General features: G+C 40.9%; 1 protein-coding gene across 5 annotated transcripts in view; it reads left to right on the forward strand.

Moving 5' to 3' along the window:
- The window catches only part of TEX264 (testis expressed 264, ER-phagy receptor), a 166,338-nt gene that overhangs the window by 114,160 nt on the left and 37,092 nt on the right, over positions 1-15,086 (forward strand). For all 5 annotated transcript variants that reach the window (XM_083726651.1, XM_083726654.1, XM_083726653.1 and 2 more), the window contains one exon: positions 14,409-14,592. In XM_083726651.1, the coding sequence (XP_083582777.1) occupies positions 14,409-14,592 (184 nt within the window). The remainder of the gene's footprint in view (positions 1-14,408; positions 14,593-15,086) is intronic.

Raw genomic sequence — 15,086 nt, forward strand, 5'->3', positions numbered from 1 at the left:
TTTTGCCCAGTTTTAATGCTGATTTGCTTAATTTCTTTGTATTATACAAATATTTGCTATTGTACAAGTCCAGTCATCCCTATTTACTCCAGTTGCATTGCCCAGTCTTAAAGCCTGATGCTAGCTAGTCTATATCCATTAAACATACTTAAACTATTTTCTGTGTGTTGCTGGAGGAACACAAAGAGCAGCATCCCTGCTGACAGGTTATACCAGCTCATTGACCAAGTGTCTTGCCTAATAAACTCTGCCTCCTCTTTCCAGCCACTCCATTTATTGATTAACTGCAAAATCGACAGAGGTTGTCTCTAATTTGTTTCTAAATCAGCCACTTCTCTTACTGCACTATTGATCTACTGCATTATAGAATTGTCACTAAATTATGGCAAGTTTCCTCTATTTTCTATCTAAATGTGCTCTGTCAATGTATTTTAGTAATTGCATTTTAGTCTCTTTCTTTCTCGCAATCAGCACTGACTTACATGCCAGTGAATTAACTTCTCAGCCACCTCTGCCACTTGGTTAAGTACCAACCAACCAACTGGCTGCTCTCCTTGATCGGTCATAAATTTCAGCCAAGCACAGGGCTCCCATTATTGCCCCATTCTTTCTCTTTCTCCCAATTTTCCTCTCTCACTTTGAAATTCATTTTTTCAAAAAACTTCTTTTTCTTTAGCTGCCTGTGCTTCCTTCCAATCCAAAAATCTATATGCCTGTGATATCTACATTCTCTTGCCTTTTTTATTTATTATTAATAATGAAAACAAAAGCCGGACCAAATGCAACCATCACAAACATTCACCATTCCCTAGCACACAATGGTGGAATCTACACACACATAAAAACCATTCTGAAAATGCATTTTTAAAAGCGTTTTTAAAAATACATTGAATTTTCTATAAGGCCCACCATCACCATCTAGTGTCACATAGCATATTGGACTTAAAACACTCTTAAAACGTTTTATTTGCAGCTGTATAGCTGAGTCCAATGTTACCCACCTTTCATTCTCTAGAATAGCAATAGCATAAATTCCAGTCCCAATCTAGTATCTGTAGTCATCAATACAGATTTATATGTATTTTCCTCAGCTGATTCTGTAGTCCTATCAATTTCCATCAAAGTTCCATTAAGAGTGGAGGTAAAAATCTGCCAATCTCTTTCCCAGAGCCTCAAAAGGACTGGGGATAGATCAAAGCTCACCCAATGCCAGTGTCTTTTCTTGTGTTGTCTTTTTTGTTAAGCCCCATTCCCTTACTCATTCCTGCTGCTCTCTTAGGCCAGTGCTGTTTTTTATCAGCTAGCTCCACATTCATTTCTCACCCAAAGTTCACCTCCTAGAACTATCCTTATTCTGGTTGCTGTTTTCAGAATGTATCATCATAAGAAAAGAAAAAAACCCCCAACCCTTAATATTGGTGTCCACAACCTGTTCAACATCTTGAGCCCCACATCATTTGAATTTGAATAAAAATGGGATGCCACCTTTTCAATAATACCTCTGCAGCTGCTGTCTCAATAGCCTCTCCCTTTCATCTTCTTTTTATTAAATCCCACACAAAGAAATCAGAGGACAGCACTGGGACTCTTACCTTCTGTGCAATCTTTTTGTTTATGCAACACACAGTTTTTACTTTTTTATACTTCTATCTTATTGCCGTCAATGTTTTTGCTTTCACATTGACACCTCACTTACATTTTCTCTCCAGAACCTCCATAATTCATCCTACATGTTCTAATTAGGAACACAGAAAGCTGCTCTTATAATGAGCCATACCACTGGTCCATATAGCTTAGTATCACTGACTGGCAGTGGCTTTCTCTAGGTTCTGAGATAGGGTTCTTTCTAACCCTATGTGGAGATGCAGAAGGTTGAACTTGAGATTTAACTGCAGGCCAAACATGCATCCTATCATATGGTCATACTCTAAGGATTCCAACATACCTCTTTAAGCTTTCTGATTTTCCACCTTTCCCCTATTCAGTCTTTCAATTGCCGTTTACAGGAATGATCACTTCCTTAATTGAGTATCCTTTTTTTTTTATCTCTAAGGTGCAGATATATCTTGGTCACTGTGACTTGGATGATATGTTTGGATCACTGTAAATCCAATAACTTGTGCAAGATCTATTGCTTTCTGATTTATTATTAACATACTAATTGACGTCGTGAATCCATCAGTGGTAAACAGCCAAGCTGGATTAAGCAGTCATAGTTTCAGCAGGAAGAGTAGTGGAACATTTGAAAGCTTTACTGTATAGCTAAACCAGTGAATCAATCACAAAAGCCAAGCTCCTTTTCCTTTCTAGCTCCTAAACCTAAGCATGCTCTTTATACTTATCAAGCCTTATTATTATTATTAAGCCATATTCTGAGGCAATAAGCTTCCTGATAATGATCTCAGATCACTCTAACATATAAGGAGCTCATCTGAAGCATTGAGCCTACGAGAGAACTTCCTAGATGAAGGAAAATGACTAGGTCATTATACCACATTCTGTAATTCAAAATTTGGCTAGTTACAGTGATAATGTCTCTGATTTTTTTAAAAAATGCCTACCTATTATATGAAATATTAAACCTTGATGTACTTGCAACACCCCCCCCCAAAAAAAAACCCCATGACAATTTAACAAGAGATGTTACAAAATGAAGCATACAAACAAGAGAAACAGCAAATACAGTTGGAAACAAGGCTTAGCAATACTTCAGTTGATGCATTGGCTATCATTGCAAATCCAAACCTGCCTTCAAAGATGTAAGTGGATAACATGTAAATGACCTGCTCCTTTTTTCACACAATATTATGGTTTGAAAGGAGAATATTCCTAGGAGCTGGGACAGTACCATTTTGATTCTCCTCCACATCTCCTCCTGGTGCGCTCAGATGTTTGAAGGATCTTATTTGGGTTACATAAGTTCCTTCCTGCTTTAAATTAAGCACAATCCACTATTTTCTTCAAAGCACAGCTTTGTAACTAAGGTAGGGCGTTCTATACAGACACCTACTTTCTTCATCTTGATGTTTGTAGGATTGCCAGGTGGTAATCCAGAGAGCATGCCCGTGTTTCTAAAAGAAGTAGGAGAAGCATAGATTGCTCAACCAGGCCACCTCCTCACTTTCCTTCCTTTGACTTTTGAACATTTTTATAGCATAAGCAGTATATTTAATGGGATTGGTAGAGCAGTGAGGTAGGAGGTATATTGGCTGCAATCTGTTGTTCCCCATAGTCAAATCTGACTGAACTTAACCATCCAGGGGTCCTTTACTTTCACCCTTTTACCTATTGTTCCTTTGGACATTTTAAGAACAGGTTACTGATCCCCTCTTTTATACATCAAAAACTTAGGCTGCATTCATATGCATCCTTACCTGGAAGTAAGGTTCACTGAACACTGTAAACATGAATAGGATTGCACTGTAAATCATGTGTAAATGTGCTGGTTAGTTGAAATGCTTGGGGGTGGAGATGGGGAGAAAAAATAATAGATTTGAATTTTGAAAACAATATTTGGATATCAGCTGAAATACTGATGCTTTTGTTTGTAGATATTAGTGAAACCAGGCTCTCTTTCTAAAGTCTCTCATATCCACTGCGGTACAAAATAAATGAGGGTTTTTTGTGTTGGGTGTGTGGATTCTTGATGCCTGAGTGCTAGTTGAATGTACCCAGTGTAGATTGTAAGTCTTTGAAAATCATGCCTCTGGAATTTGTGGCCAAAAATATCTATGTTTCAGTTTTCTGATATGCTGCTAGCTGTTGAGTTTGAGACCCAAGGGACAGAGCAGCAGGGACATTTCTTGTTTGGTTTGTCATTTAAAAAATCAACAGTTATGAGATGTGTCGGCTCTGCCTAAAAAAAATATAACTCAGACTTTCTATTTAATACACTTTTGGTCTGTGTTTGATATTGTTTCACCTGTTTTGGAATGGATCCTTTCTTTCCCTTCCCTATAACCTCTTGGAGGCATCTATCTCTTTGTCAGTAGTCTGCATTTTTTTCCCTTTTCTTTTTTTCACAGCTCTGCCTTCAACAAAGTCACAGTGTATGATGGCCCTTAAAGGGATGTGATGCTCCCTTTATTTTAATAATAGGTCAGAATTAGCCATAATAGTAATAATAAATCAAGTCCCAGTGGAAATCTGCTATAAGATTGCAGTCATTAATTTTTTTATTGTTAACATGTACTAGCTACTTTGTAACTGCATTCTCAAAAAGAAAACACCTAACATGATTATAACTAGCTGCCCCTATATACTGTCAGACCTTAGGTCCATACAATTTACTGATTAGCAGCTGCTCTCCCAAGGGCTCTGATAGTAAGCTTTTCTAGCTCTGATGTGTTACCTTTTAACTAGAGATACTCAACCTCAGAGACTGTACATAGGACTAACTGCATAAGCACATGCTTTACCACTGAGCCACAGGCAGGTTTCATGTGATCTATTAGTTGTTGTGTGCCAAGGCCCCATGACCCACAGTTCCCCAGTGGATAATAAACACATCAACATGAATAGATAGGTTTATGGGTTCAAATAGGCCAGAACTTTATTGGTTACAGATGTGAGTGGTTTGGTTTAGGAACTGAGTTAAGCCAGGCTATATCTCGACTCCTGCCCATCTGCAGGAAGTCCATCTAAGTATAAATCAACAATAGGGGAGCCCTATGACTTACATCAAATAGGGGGACCCCGAGGGATCCTGTTGGGGTCGTGGCATGGCCCTAGCCCACACCCAGGCATCAGACAGAATCCACACCCCCGGATCCCTTTAACAAGATACCCTTAAGGAGGAGGGGCAGGCGGAGTCTACAACCACCCCTCAGGCTTACCCACTGCCTAACCTCACAAAGTTGTGACGATTGCTACAAGGTAGGTGAAAACCAAGTGGTTGGTGCCAATTTGCCAAGTGGAAAAAATTCCTACACGACCCCAACAATATGGCAGCCGACATTTGTCCATAGCAAGGTCATGTTATAGCAAAGCATAAAAAGAGGGGGCAGGTGGGTTGGGAGATCCGGCGAAGGGCCCAAGAGGAGGGATCCCTGGCCGTGCCGTGGTTTAGGTTTCCTGCAGCCATGGCCCCTGCCAGTGCTGATTGGTCCACAGGGCTACCCATGGACAGGGCCCTGCTCAGCACCAGTGACACAGCCCGGAAGGCGATGGGGAGGGCGTCAATCCCCACCCCACTGCCAGATCATTGCAGGGGCTCGGATCCTGGCTGCAACACCACCCACCCAAAAAAGCTGAGCGGGTTTTTTATGTGGTAGTTGACTCTGGATGACCCAAGATGAAGTGATATGTTAAAAATGAAGAGTTGAACTATATTCTTTTGCAGGGGCAATCAGGTCCAGGAACCTCTGCTCCAAAGTCAGGATGGTGCCTTTGATTTGCGGAAGATATGTAACAGTCAACAACTTCAGATACATGATTGCTACCAAGTGTGTAGGTCAATCTGTAAGGAAAGAAATCTTTTTAAGTGTAGCTATAGAATCTGTGTTATTTAAAAACAGAAGTATTGATTTCAAATGACTTTTTATCACAGAGGGAGGGAGGTTTTAAAAAACAGCTAATCTTGGCTTTCATTCAGACCAGCCCTCTGATTACAGATCAGTTCATTTCTATCTGACACTGTCCCGGTACTAATTTTCACTGGCTTATTTCTTTCTCCTGGAATTGTAGTCTGTCTCTCCACCATTAAAGCTGAATGTGTGCAGCTGCATCAGGGTTCCACACCTCAATACTTTTTATGTGGCATGTTGGAAAAACAACAACAATGGGAATTCCCCTAATAAAGATTTGGGGATTGCCTCTGGGTACAGTTTTTCCTGGAGAGGAGAAGTGGCAGGCTCTGAAAATGGAGGTAGACAGAAGAGCTACAGGTGAAACTCAAAAAATTAGAATATTGTGAAAAAGTTCATTTATTTCGGTAAATTCAACTTAAAAGGAGAAACTAATATATGAGATAGACTCATGACATGCAAAGCGAAATATGTTAAGCCTTTATTTGTTATAATTGTGATGATTAGCTTTTGGCTAATGCAGGATACATGACCCTAATCCTGCCAACAACAGTAATCCTTGCATTTCAACCATATCCTTTAATTCTTTAGAAAAGAGCCCAAGAAACTGATTCCAGAGAGATGTTGATAGGAATAGGCTCAATTCTCAGGGGCTGCCATTAAATTCGCTGGGACAAAGTAACCAAGACAGTTAGCAAGACTTTGAACAACAAAACCTGTTCCCATAGCCCATGAAATTGGAGTCACTAAAGAGAATTTTCACCCCTTCCTAATTATTGTCCCTGTGTACACACTGTTACTTTAATATCTTTCCAAAGTAAAGTTTTACCTTGGTGACACTATATGGTGAGAGGAAAATGTGACCTTGACATTCAGCAGCCCAGCTTTCAACGGAGGGAGAAACTACAGCAGAGCAAAATGAGTCTCTGAGCACAAAGCATGGTGATTTCATGCACCCTCCTTGACATTTTGCAATATGAGCCCCTCTTTCGGTCCCAACCTTCTTTGCATTATAGTGGCAGGCATTTTGTTAGTAGTCATTTCCCTGTGCCTTTTATTGCATAAATTACTTAATTGTTCTAGTTTTATGTGTTGACACTTATGGCTTGATTTTCAGGAGAATATTTTGCTAATAGTGTGTTAATAATTCACATTAACCTCTCATGTTGATATTTGTGCATTCTGATTGAAAGGATACTTTTTTCCTTAAACCACACACACACACACACACACACACTCTTCAGTATTTTACTTCAAAACAAGTCTTACTGCCATAGGACACCCACCATCCAGAAAACAAATGAAGAGAACCTGATTTCTAGACCGAGCAGATGGGCAGCCCAATTCACAACTAACAAAGTGAAGTACATAAATTTAAATGAAAGCTGAGCCAAGGAACGTGGCCCCAACTTTTCCATCAGTTTTGAGAGTGGGCCCAAATCTTTGGGGTTTGAGAGAAACCTGTTCATTTTCATTGGTGGCAAATGTTGATGGGATTGTCAAAGCAATCTGACCACATTTCTATTTGCTGCAGAGCAGCCCAGTGGAAACACACTCTGCTGTGATGTAGCAATTTCTTGAAATGGTGGGAGAACTTTCTTCTTCTTCTTCTTCTTCTTCTTCTTCTTCTTCTTCCTCTTCCTCTTCCTCTTCGTCGTCGTTGTCGTCTTTCACCCTGAAATCTTATGGCTCCTGGGAGGCCCTTGCTCTACCAACTTTGGAGCTCCAACATCAGAAAGGCAGATTGGAGGTGTGTCAGAGGAGGACCAGGAGAAGGCTTGGATCAAAAGGATCCAGCATCCTTCCAGTCCCAACTCGACCATCAAGTAAACCAAACTAACTCTAGAGCTGGCATGGTTTATTTTCCTTCCATTTCTCACCATGTGAGTGAAAATTTAAAGAATGAATGAATATGTTCCACCCTGAGTTCTGCCTTATTTGAGAGCCCAGTAGAGCATTGGAGGAGGCAGAGGAGCCACCTTCAATTTCCTCCCAACACCCCTGCCTTAGGTTTGCAGGCTTGGAAATTGAAAACGGCTGCCTTAATTGTAAGCCTCCCACGCACTGAAAATTAAGATTTCTCTCAGCATCTCCAAAAATTAGCAAAAATGTCACTGGTTTTCACATGCCATGAATGGCTGAAAGGAGGGTGGGTATTTGACTGCTCTAATTTAAAATGAATTTGTCCCAGTAACGCTAGGCATGGACTGTGTTGAATTGGAGTATTTTGTCTTAACTGGCTTCTGGATAAAAAGAACACCAGGAACAGCTTCATTTCCACACACATACCCCTTGTGTTTCACGTCTCTCAGGCTTCTTTAAAAAGTGATCTGCGTCCTAGAACACTTAACTTTCTCAAGAGATTTGTGATTCTTCCATACTTGAGAGTCTAACCAACCATTATCTGAAGCATGTTTTCAGTGTTGCTGATCCTTGAGTTTCCCACTGTTTTCAGCCAAAGGGGACTAGGGAAGTAACCTAGTATAGTGTCATATATTACAATACAGTAGGGTCTTGTTAGGTACCAGAAAAATGCTACATAAATAATGAAAATAATAAATATCAATCACATATGTGCCAGTAGTCTTGTGTCCCTTAACTGGCTGGATGATTTACAGTTTGTTAAAAACCAAATGTTTTTTACTTGAATGCATTAAGCATTTCACTCTCTGTAAATGCTTTGCTTGTTTAGGAGCCTTCATCGAGTGTGTTACTAAAAATAAATGTATTGAGGAGGTTTGGCTTTGCAGTTGAAGGCAATTGTGAGGTCTGAGTAGTAATTGTGTACCATGGGATTATTGTGCTTGTAGAAAAAGAGGAACAAACGCATTCTGAATTAGGGAATGGAACATAGCCTTTCTTAATATAATGCTCTCGTCTTCTCCCAGATAGGTCTGTATATTAACAAAAGACGCCTGGCAGATTATCAGAATGACACTTCCTGTGGATCTCAGTTTCCTTTAGGTGGGCAGGATTCACCTAACCTAACCTCACCCCCACCCCTATCAGCAGTAGCCCTGCTCAAGGATTTCTGCTTACTCAATGGGGCTTCCTTCACGACCTGCACTGAAATTAACTCAGAGGAGGTTGGGAGAGCCCTCAGAATGTCACATGGATGAAGGGGGGGTGTCATTTAATCTGGCAAGCTGCAATGCTTGAACTGACAGCGCAATTGGAAGAGCCTGATGTTGAATTCTACTGAGTATACTTGAACAGTCCTCTTCTCGTATCTTCCCCTGTTAAATCACTTGTCCCTATTTTGTTCTTAAGTTACTTTGGGAATATCTTTTTTAAAAGGTTAGTTTGCACCAGAGTGCAAATTGAGCTTCCCATCCATCAACACAAGTCAGGCGTGAGAAACCTATAGCCCTCCAGATGTTGCTGGACGACAACTCCCATCACCCCGATCATTGGTCATCCCAGTAGGAACGGATGGGATCTGTAGTCCAGCAACATATGAATCTGTAGTCCAGCAACTGTAAGTGAATACAACAAATAACATGTTAAAGCATGGGGATGGGCGTGCAATGGTCATTGGTGTGAGAATAGAGATTTTACAAGTATACCTACACGTTGCTATTTTTGTCTGCAAAATGCTGGAAATCACTAACCCCTGGAAGCAGTTGATGTCTGATGTGATTGTGCTTTTTTCATAGGCAGGATTTTGCTTAAGCTACCAGGAAGTTGGGGTGGTGGAGGAATTAATCAGATCTTGGTTTTAATAATTAGATTAAGGCAAACTTCCCTGCAAAGCTAATAAATCAGCTCCTCTTTGCTTCTATTTCCTCTTGTGAATCTGAAAATGCTGGAGAAAAAGGTACTCTTTTAGATGACTCCAAGGAAGTGTTTTCTCACACTGCACTATATTAACATTGAAGCAACATAATGGAATTGCATTGTAATGATTTTTCACCTGGGTTGGTGACTCCCTAGTACTACCTAGTCATTGCTCTTCTGCAGTAAGCTACATATGGAATTGCAATTGACTTTCCACACTTCGGGGGGTATAGTACTTTTTGTGTGTATATACATCATTGCATACTAGTTTTATTTATTTTATTTATGAGTGTGTCATAGCCATGAAGCTGGAAGGAAATTATTCTGAGCGTGTCATTACATTTTTAAAAAAGCCATTCTTTACTTCATGTTAAAAACATTTGTTGAAAGTAATAGTGCAGCTGGGCCTAAACTTAAGAAGTGTTTAGAACAAACAAACAAACAAACAAACAAACAAACAAACAAACAAACAACATGGTGATAAAATGCCACTGACCATAGCCTGCTCCTAATCCCATTAACTATGGTTAATCAATGGGAAGCTTTATTTCTGCATGAGCTCAAGGTACGACTTCTGTTGTTGGAATATTAGACTATTTTGTTGCTGAGAAAATGGAGACGATTATTGTCACCTGGCAAATTTATTTCCCTTGCAAAAGCAATAGTAGGATTGGGTTGTGCAAGTGTCATGCATAGCTATTGGACAGTGACTGACATCTGCATTGACAAGCAATAAAACTTTGTCAGAGCTAGTCACTTCCATATCTTAGCCTTAAGACTTCCTATTCGGTTCTTATTGGTTGTGATATGGAAGAAAAAGAGAGCACTTAAACTTATCAACAGTCTGTGTAAGTTTCAATTCCCAGAGAAGTTTTTTACTAGCTTGCAGCAATTTTTTTGTCAACCGCCCCCCCATTATTATTTCAGTGCTGCTCTTCACATGTACACACACCATTCAATTTTAAAATAATGCCTGTTTTTGTTAGTGAGGAGAATAGCTGGGCAACTAGCAAATTGTATTATGGCATAAGCTTTCATGGAACTGAGTCCGCATCAACAGATGATAGAGGAAAATTTTCTCATTATGCAGTAGACTGGGACTTCTAAACTCTCTTTACTGTCATCACTGCTGAAAAACTGACAGACAGAACTGACAGCCTTGGGTGAATATGAGCTGGTCACCTAAAAAGAAAAAGTTGACCTCACTCCTAATTTGTGGGTTAACATTCCCTGTAGTGTCCCCCTCCCCTTTATTTACCATTCATTTGACCTTCTAAACGTGCCCTCCTTTTCCATCCACTCTTCTGCTAATACAGTACAGCCCTGTGTGATGTCATATCCAACCTTCTTGGGGAGTTTGCTTCACAGGCCTTCTGGCTACAGAGCAGCCAGCATGTTACAGAGTATGCTGGCAACACTCTGATCAACAAAGGCTATTTGGGGACATGAGCAGAAGTCTGTACGCACAATGTAGATGACATTTATTTTAGAGGATAGCAACTAATCCTTCCCACCCATTTGTAGCATTTTAGCAAAGAATCTCACTCCCCACTCCTCAGGCACACACTCCATGCAAACCATAATATATGTCAAGCAACACAGCTGCTGGGAGGGCAGAATGTGGGCGTTCATTAGAATGGCCAGCTGTTCTTTCAGTGCAAAGTCCATTCCTTGCACAGCTCATCAGGGCCTTGCTTCTTTGATCCATCTAATGCCCGCTTTTGCCATCCCCCCCCTCTCCTGCTCAGCTGGCACTTGTAGACTTCCCAAATGGGTGCTGCACAGCAAGCAGTGTGGAAAAAAAGCCAGGGATTCACTTAGAATCAAGGGACTGTATCTAAAGAGGAGGGCAAAGGAAAAGGAAAAGGCAGGAATCATCAGGCTCTGACAAACACTATTTTGGAACTTTCCTCGATGGAGCTACTTTTATCTGTGTTTCCTGGATTGGATTAATTACTCAGTGAAGCTTGGGGCTTCTTCAGAAGAGTCTTATATACCTGCAGAGGGGAAGGTTTTTGGCCGTGTCAGCTCCCTGCTAGGAGCAGCAGCTGGCCTCCTCTAAAACCCTGTTGCTTGGGTCAACATTGCAAAATGCTTTAGAAATGGGTAGCAGGCTAACATCTGTTTTCCAGGGAGCAACCAAAGAGAAATGTGAGTCCCTGGGCCAAATTGATCACTAGGACAAAAACATTTTAAACCTGAAACTTGGAACAAAATATTAAGTTTTCTGTCTCCCATAGAATTAGAAAACTAGTTTTGAAAACACAGAGGTAAAGCACTTTAGGACTCTGCTAGTTTGTTTTCATGTTTGTTTACATTTTTGGTGCTGTTATTGTGCTTCAAAGATTCAGGGTCACTTACTGCTTGAAAACAAAATCCCAAGTCAAAAGTAACATGCAGTATTTTCTGAGTGTCTTACTATTTTATATAGAATAGATAAATAAGATCAAATTGAGAGAATATATATAAAAAAACTGTACCATGTTGAGTGTCTGAGGAGCTTATAAATAATAAATATTATTATTAAACTTCCCACAGATATCATCCAATATTAATCTTCCATCCCCACTCCCCATCTTTTCTTCAAATACACCCTGTCCTCTTGACTCAGTATTAGTGTGGAAGTGATAACTATTTCTTAACTTACTTCTGCCTCTGGGTTGTTTAGGGTAGAATCAGGCTGAAGTGAGTGGAATGAGAGGGAAAGACCCCCTTGCGAGATCAAAGACACTTTACTTTTTCTGTGATGGTTCAAATTTTGCCCTCACTTTATTGCTGCATTTGGCATATGTAGTTATGAGCAATAATTGTAGTTGTAATGACAGTTGTGGTGCAGTGATGTTATCAATGAGAGGGCAAGATCAGGAAGACCAGGTGTGGGGGGATATGTACTGCCTGGCCTAAAAGCACAGTAGTGGGTGAGGAGACTGATTGGAGCAGGGAGGGATATATATTATTGCAGTTATAAACTACCTTTCTGCTAAGGCATCCAAAGTAGTTTACAATTTTAAGTACAGCGGTACCTCCAGTTGCGGGCGGGATCCATTCCGGAGCTCCAGTCGGATCCTGAGGTTTCCTCACCTGGAGGGACCGCTTCTGCGCACGGCACGGTAGAGCGCTTCTGCGCATGCACACGTGGCAAAACACTTCCGGGTTTGAGTTTACGTTACCTGAGGGTGATGTAATCCAAGGTGCTACTGTACTGAAATAAATGAATGGCACAAAATCTAGAACCAGTGCTCCCAGGCCCACTGATGATACCTTTGCCCCAGTGGTCTGCAGACAAGAGGATTCTGGCAGGCTTGTCACTCCATGAGGGAGGGTCTGCTGTTGTCCTGCATGAGAGTCCTTCCCTCGCTGGGGATGCAATGTGAAAGGAACCTGTAAGGATCTCATCCAGAAGGGCTGAAAGTTCATTCCACTGCAGTAGCTGCACAGAGCCAGCTAGTTGAAGGGAAAGAGACCTCACGGGGGGGGGGGGGCGCTTTACCTGCCTGTTCATTGGACTACTTCCCAATAACACGCAGAGAGAGAAGTTTCTACTTTGTTCTTTCTTTTAGATGACAAAAACACCATGAGCAGTAAATAAGTAAATATTAATAGGTTAATTACCTGCAAAAACAGATGACCTGGCTTCATCTATGTATTGCTTGCCAGGCAAATTCATAAACTTGATAGGTGCCTTATACTGAGCAAATAATGGTTCGATACTAGTTGGCCTCCCCACCCCAGGATTTTGGGGTGTGGTCTTTTTTCTCCTATCTTTTAACTAGATCAGCCAGGACTAACTTCTGGTCATGTTGTGTAGAAATTATGTGCTCTACCATTTTGCTTTTACACCAGCTGAGCTTGGTGTAATTTATAAATGAATCAGGAGAAGATAATGTGGAAACATGATTAATAGCATGATAATTTAGGAAGAATTGAAAATTTGAGCTTTTTAAAACTATTTTACCCACTGATTATGTGTTGTATATTCTTTCTGAAATGAATCCCAGAGTATTTTATATTGATGCTTAAGGCAGAAGTTTTAGAATTCTGAACAATGGACTATGGATTTGCTTCAGAGGTATAGTTCATTGATCTGCTAAGCCACCTTTTGCAGTTTATTATCTGTTTTATCTTGGAGCATGAGGGCTCTTGCCCCCTTTCACTAGATGATCAAACATTTTAAAATTTGGTCTCCTGGTGTCGGAAAATGACAGAAGAATTGGGAATTGGACAAATATGTCTCGGTATGCATGCCAATCTCCTTGGAGTGCTGAGATATCACATTTCAGGATTTGCTGATCTGGAAAGTTGTGACTTATTTATATGGTATGATAGAACAGGAATGACAGGCCTCTACACAGAATGAAAAAAAATAGGCACAGAGAAACAAAAGAAGAAGAGGGGAAATGGAGACATGAATAGGCAGGGGAGGAATAATAAAATTTCCATTTTACAGTGTGTTGCAATAAAGTATAGGCCTATAGGGACTAGAGCAAGGGTGAGAAATCTTTTTCAGTTTGGGGGACACATTTGCCAATGGGCATGCTTCTGGGAGCTGCATGCCAGTGGTGGGTGGGGCCAGAGGCAAAGGTGAGTGGAGCAACGGTTGTGACTCTCACCATGTAAATGTGACTCTCACCATGTACAGTTGGCTCCATTCCGGCCAAGCAAAAGCAGAGGTTTCTCTGTGCACACACACAAGTCTCCTTCAGGCAAGGATGTGCCAGTTCAAAGGCACATTCCAGCCAGGCAAAAGCACTTGTGGAGCTTGCAGGACAGAGTTTCTGGTGAAGAGTGTGGTTCATGGAGAGGGTGTGTGGGGCCCACGGAGAATCTAAGGTCCTGACAGAGAAGCCTAGAGGGCTATATTGGAACCTGGGCCTTAGATCCCTACCCCACCCCTAGATTACGGGGATAAAGAAGCAGCAATTCCAGAGGGGACCAAAGTAGGGAAGTGGTTGGTGGAGGAGACAGTGAATATAGATTAGGGCCACCTGGGCACATGCAGGTCCTTCCTGGGGCCTCTGGAAAATCTGTCTGTGGATGTATGCATTTGTTGTAACACAATGGGAGCGGGGGGAACATTTTCAATGCTGTGTGTCTTATCTCTTTTAGGAGCGGAAACTGTGTGCCCATCCCAGACTGGAAATCTACAAAGGCAACAAAATCTATTTTGTATGCCCCCTTGCCCGTCAAGGGGACTTCTACGTGCCTGAAATGAAAGAGTTGGAGAAGAAAAGCAGAGCAGCTGCAGCTGCAGCAGCAGCAGAAGCTGAAGATGCTCAAATAGATATCACAGGTATGCTATTATGAAATACTAGAGGAAATCTGCTGAGTTCGATGCTAGTAATGTGCCTCTTGTATTGGAAAACAGTCCATTTTTTAAAGATGCAAAGATATGCTTTATACCATTGGTCCATCTAACCCAGCACTTCTATTTGGACTGGAAGCAACTTGGGAGTCTTTTAAACCAGGGATTCCAAGAAGGAATGAACTTGAGACTTTCTATAATTCTTTTATTATTAGCTGCCCTGAGGATATTTTATACTGAAGACTGACATGCATATTTATGCAAAATAAATATGTATGCTCTGCCACTACTCTATGGCCTTTCCCATTTATATGAAGCTACAATGCATTACTATAACAAGCAAGGCTATTTAATGACTATAACCAGAATGGTGGTTTAGATTTGAGTAAATTTCACGTTCATGCTATTCCTAAATCAGTAATTGTCAGAAATGATATACACTAGTTCACAACTTCATTTCATACTGCTCTTGCCTTCTTAGA

Source organism: Podarcis gaigeae (assembly GCF_964106915.1).
Source record: "Podarcis gaigeae genome assembly, chromosome: 2".
NCBI lineage: Eukaryota > Metazoa > Chordata > Lepidosauria > Squamata > Lacertidae > Podarcis > Podarcis gaigeae.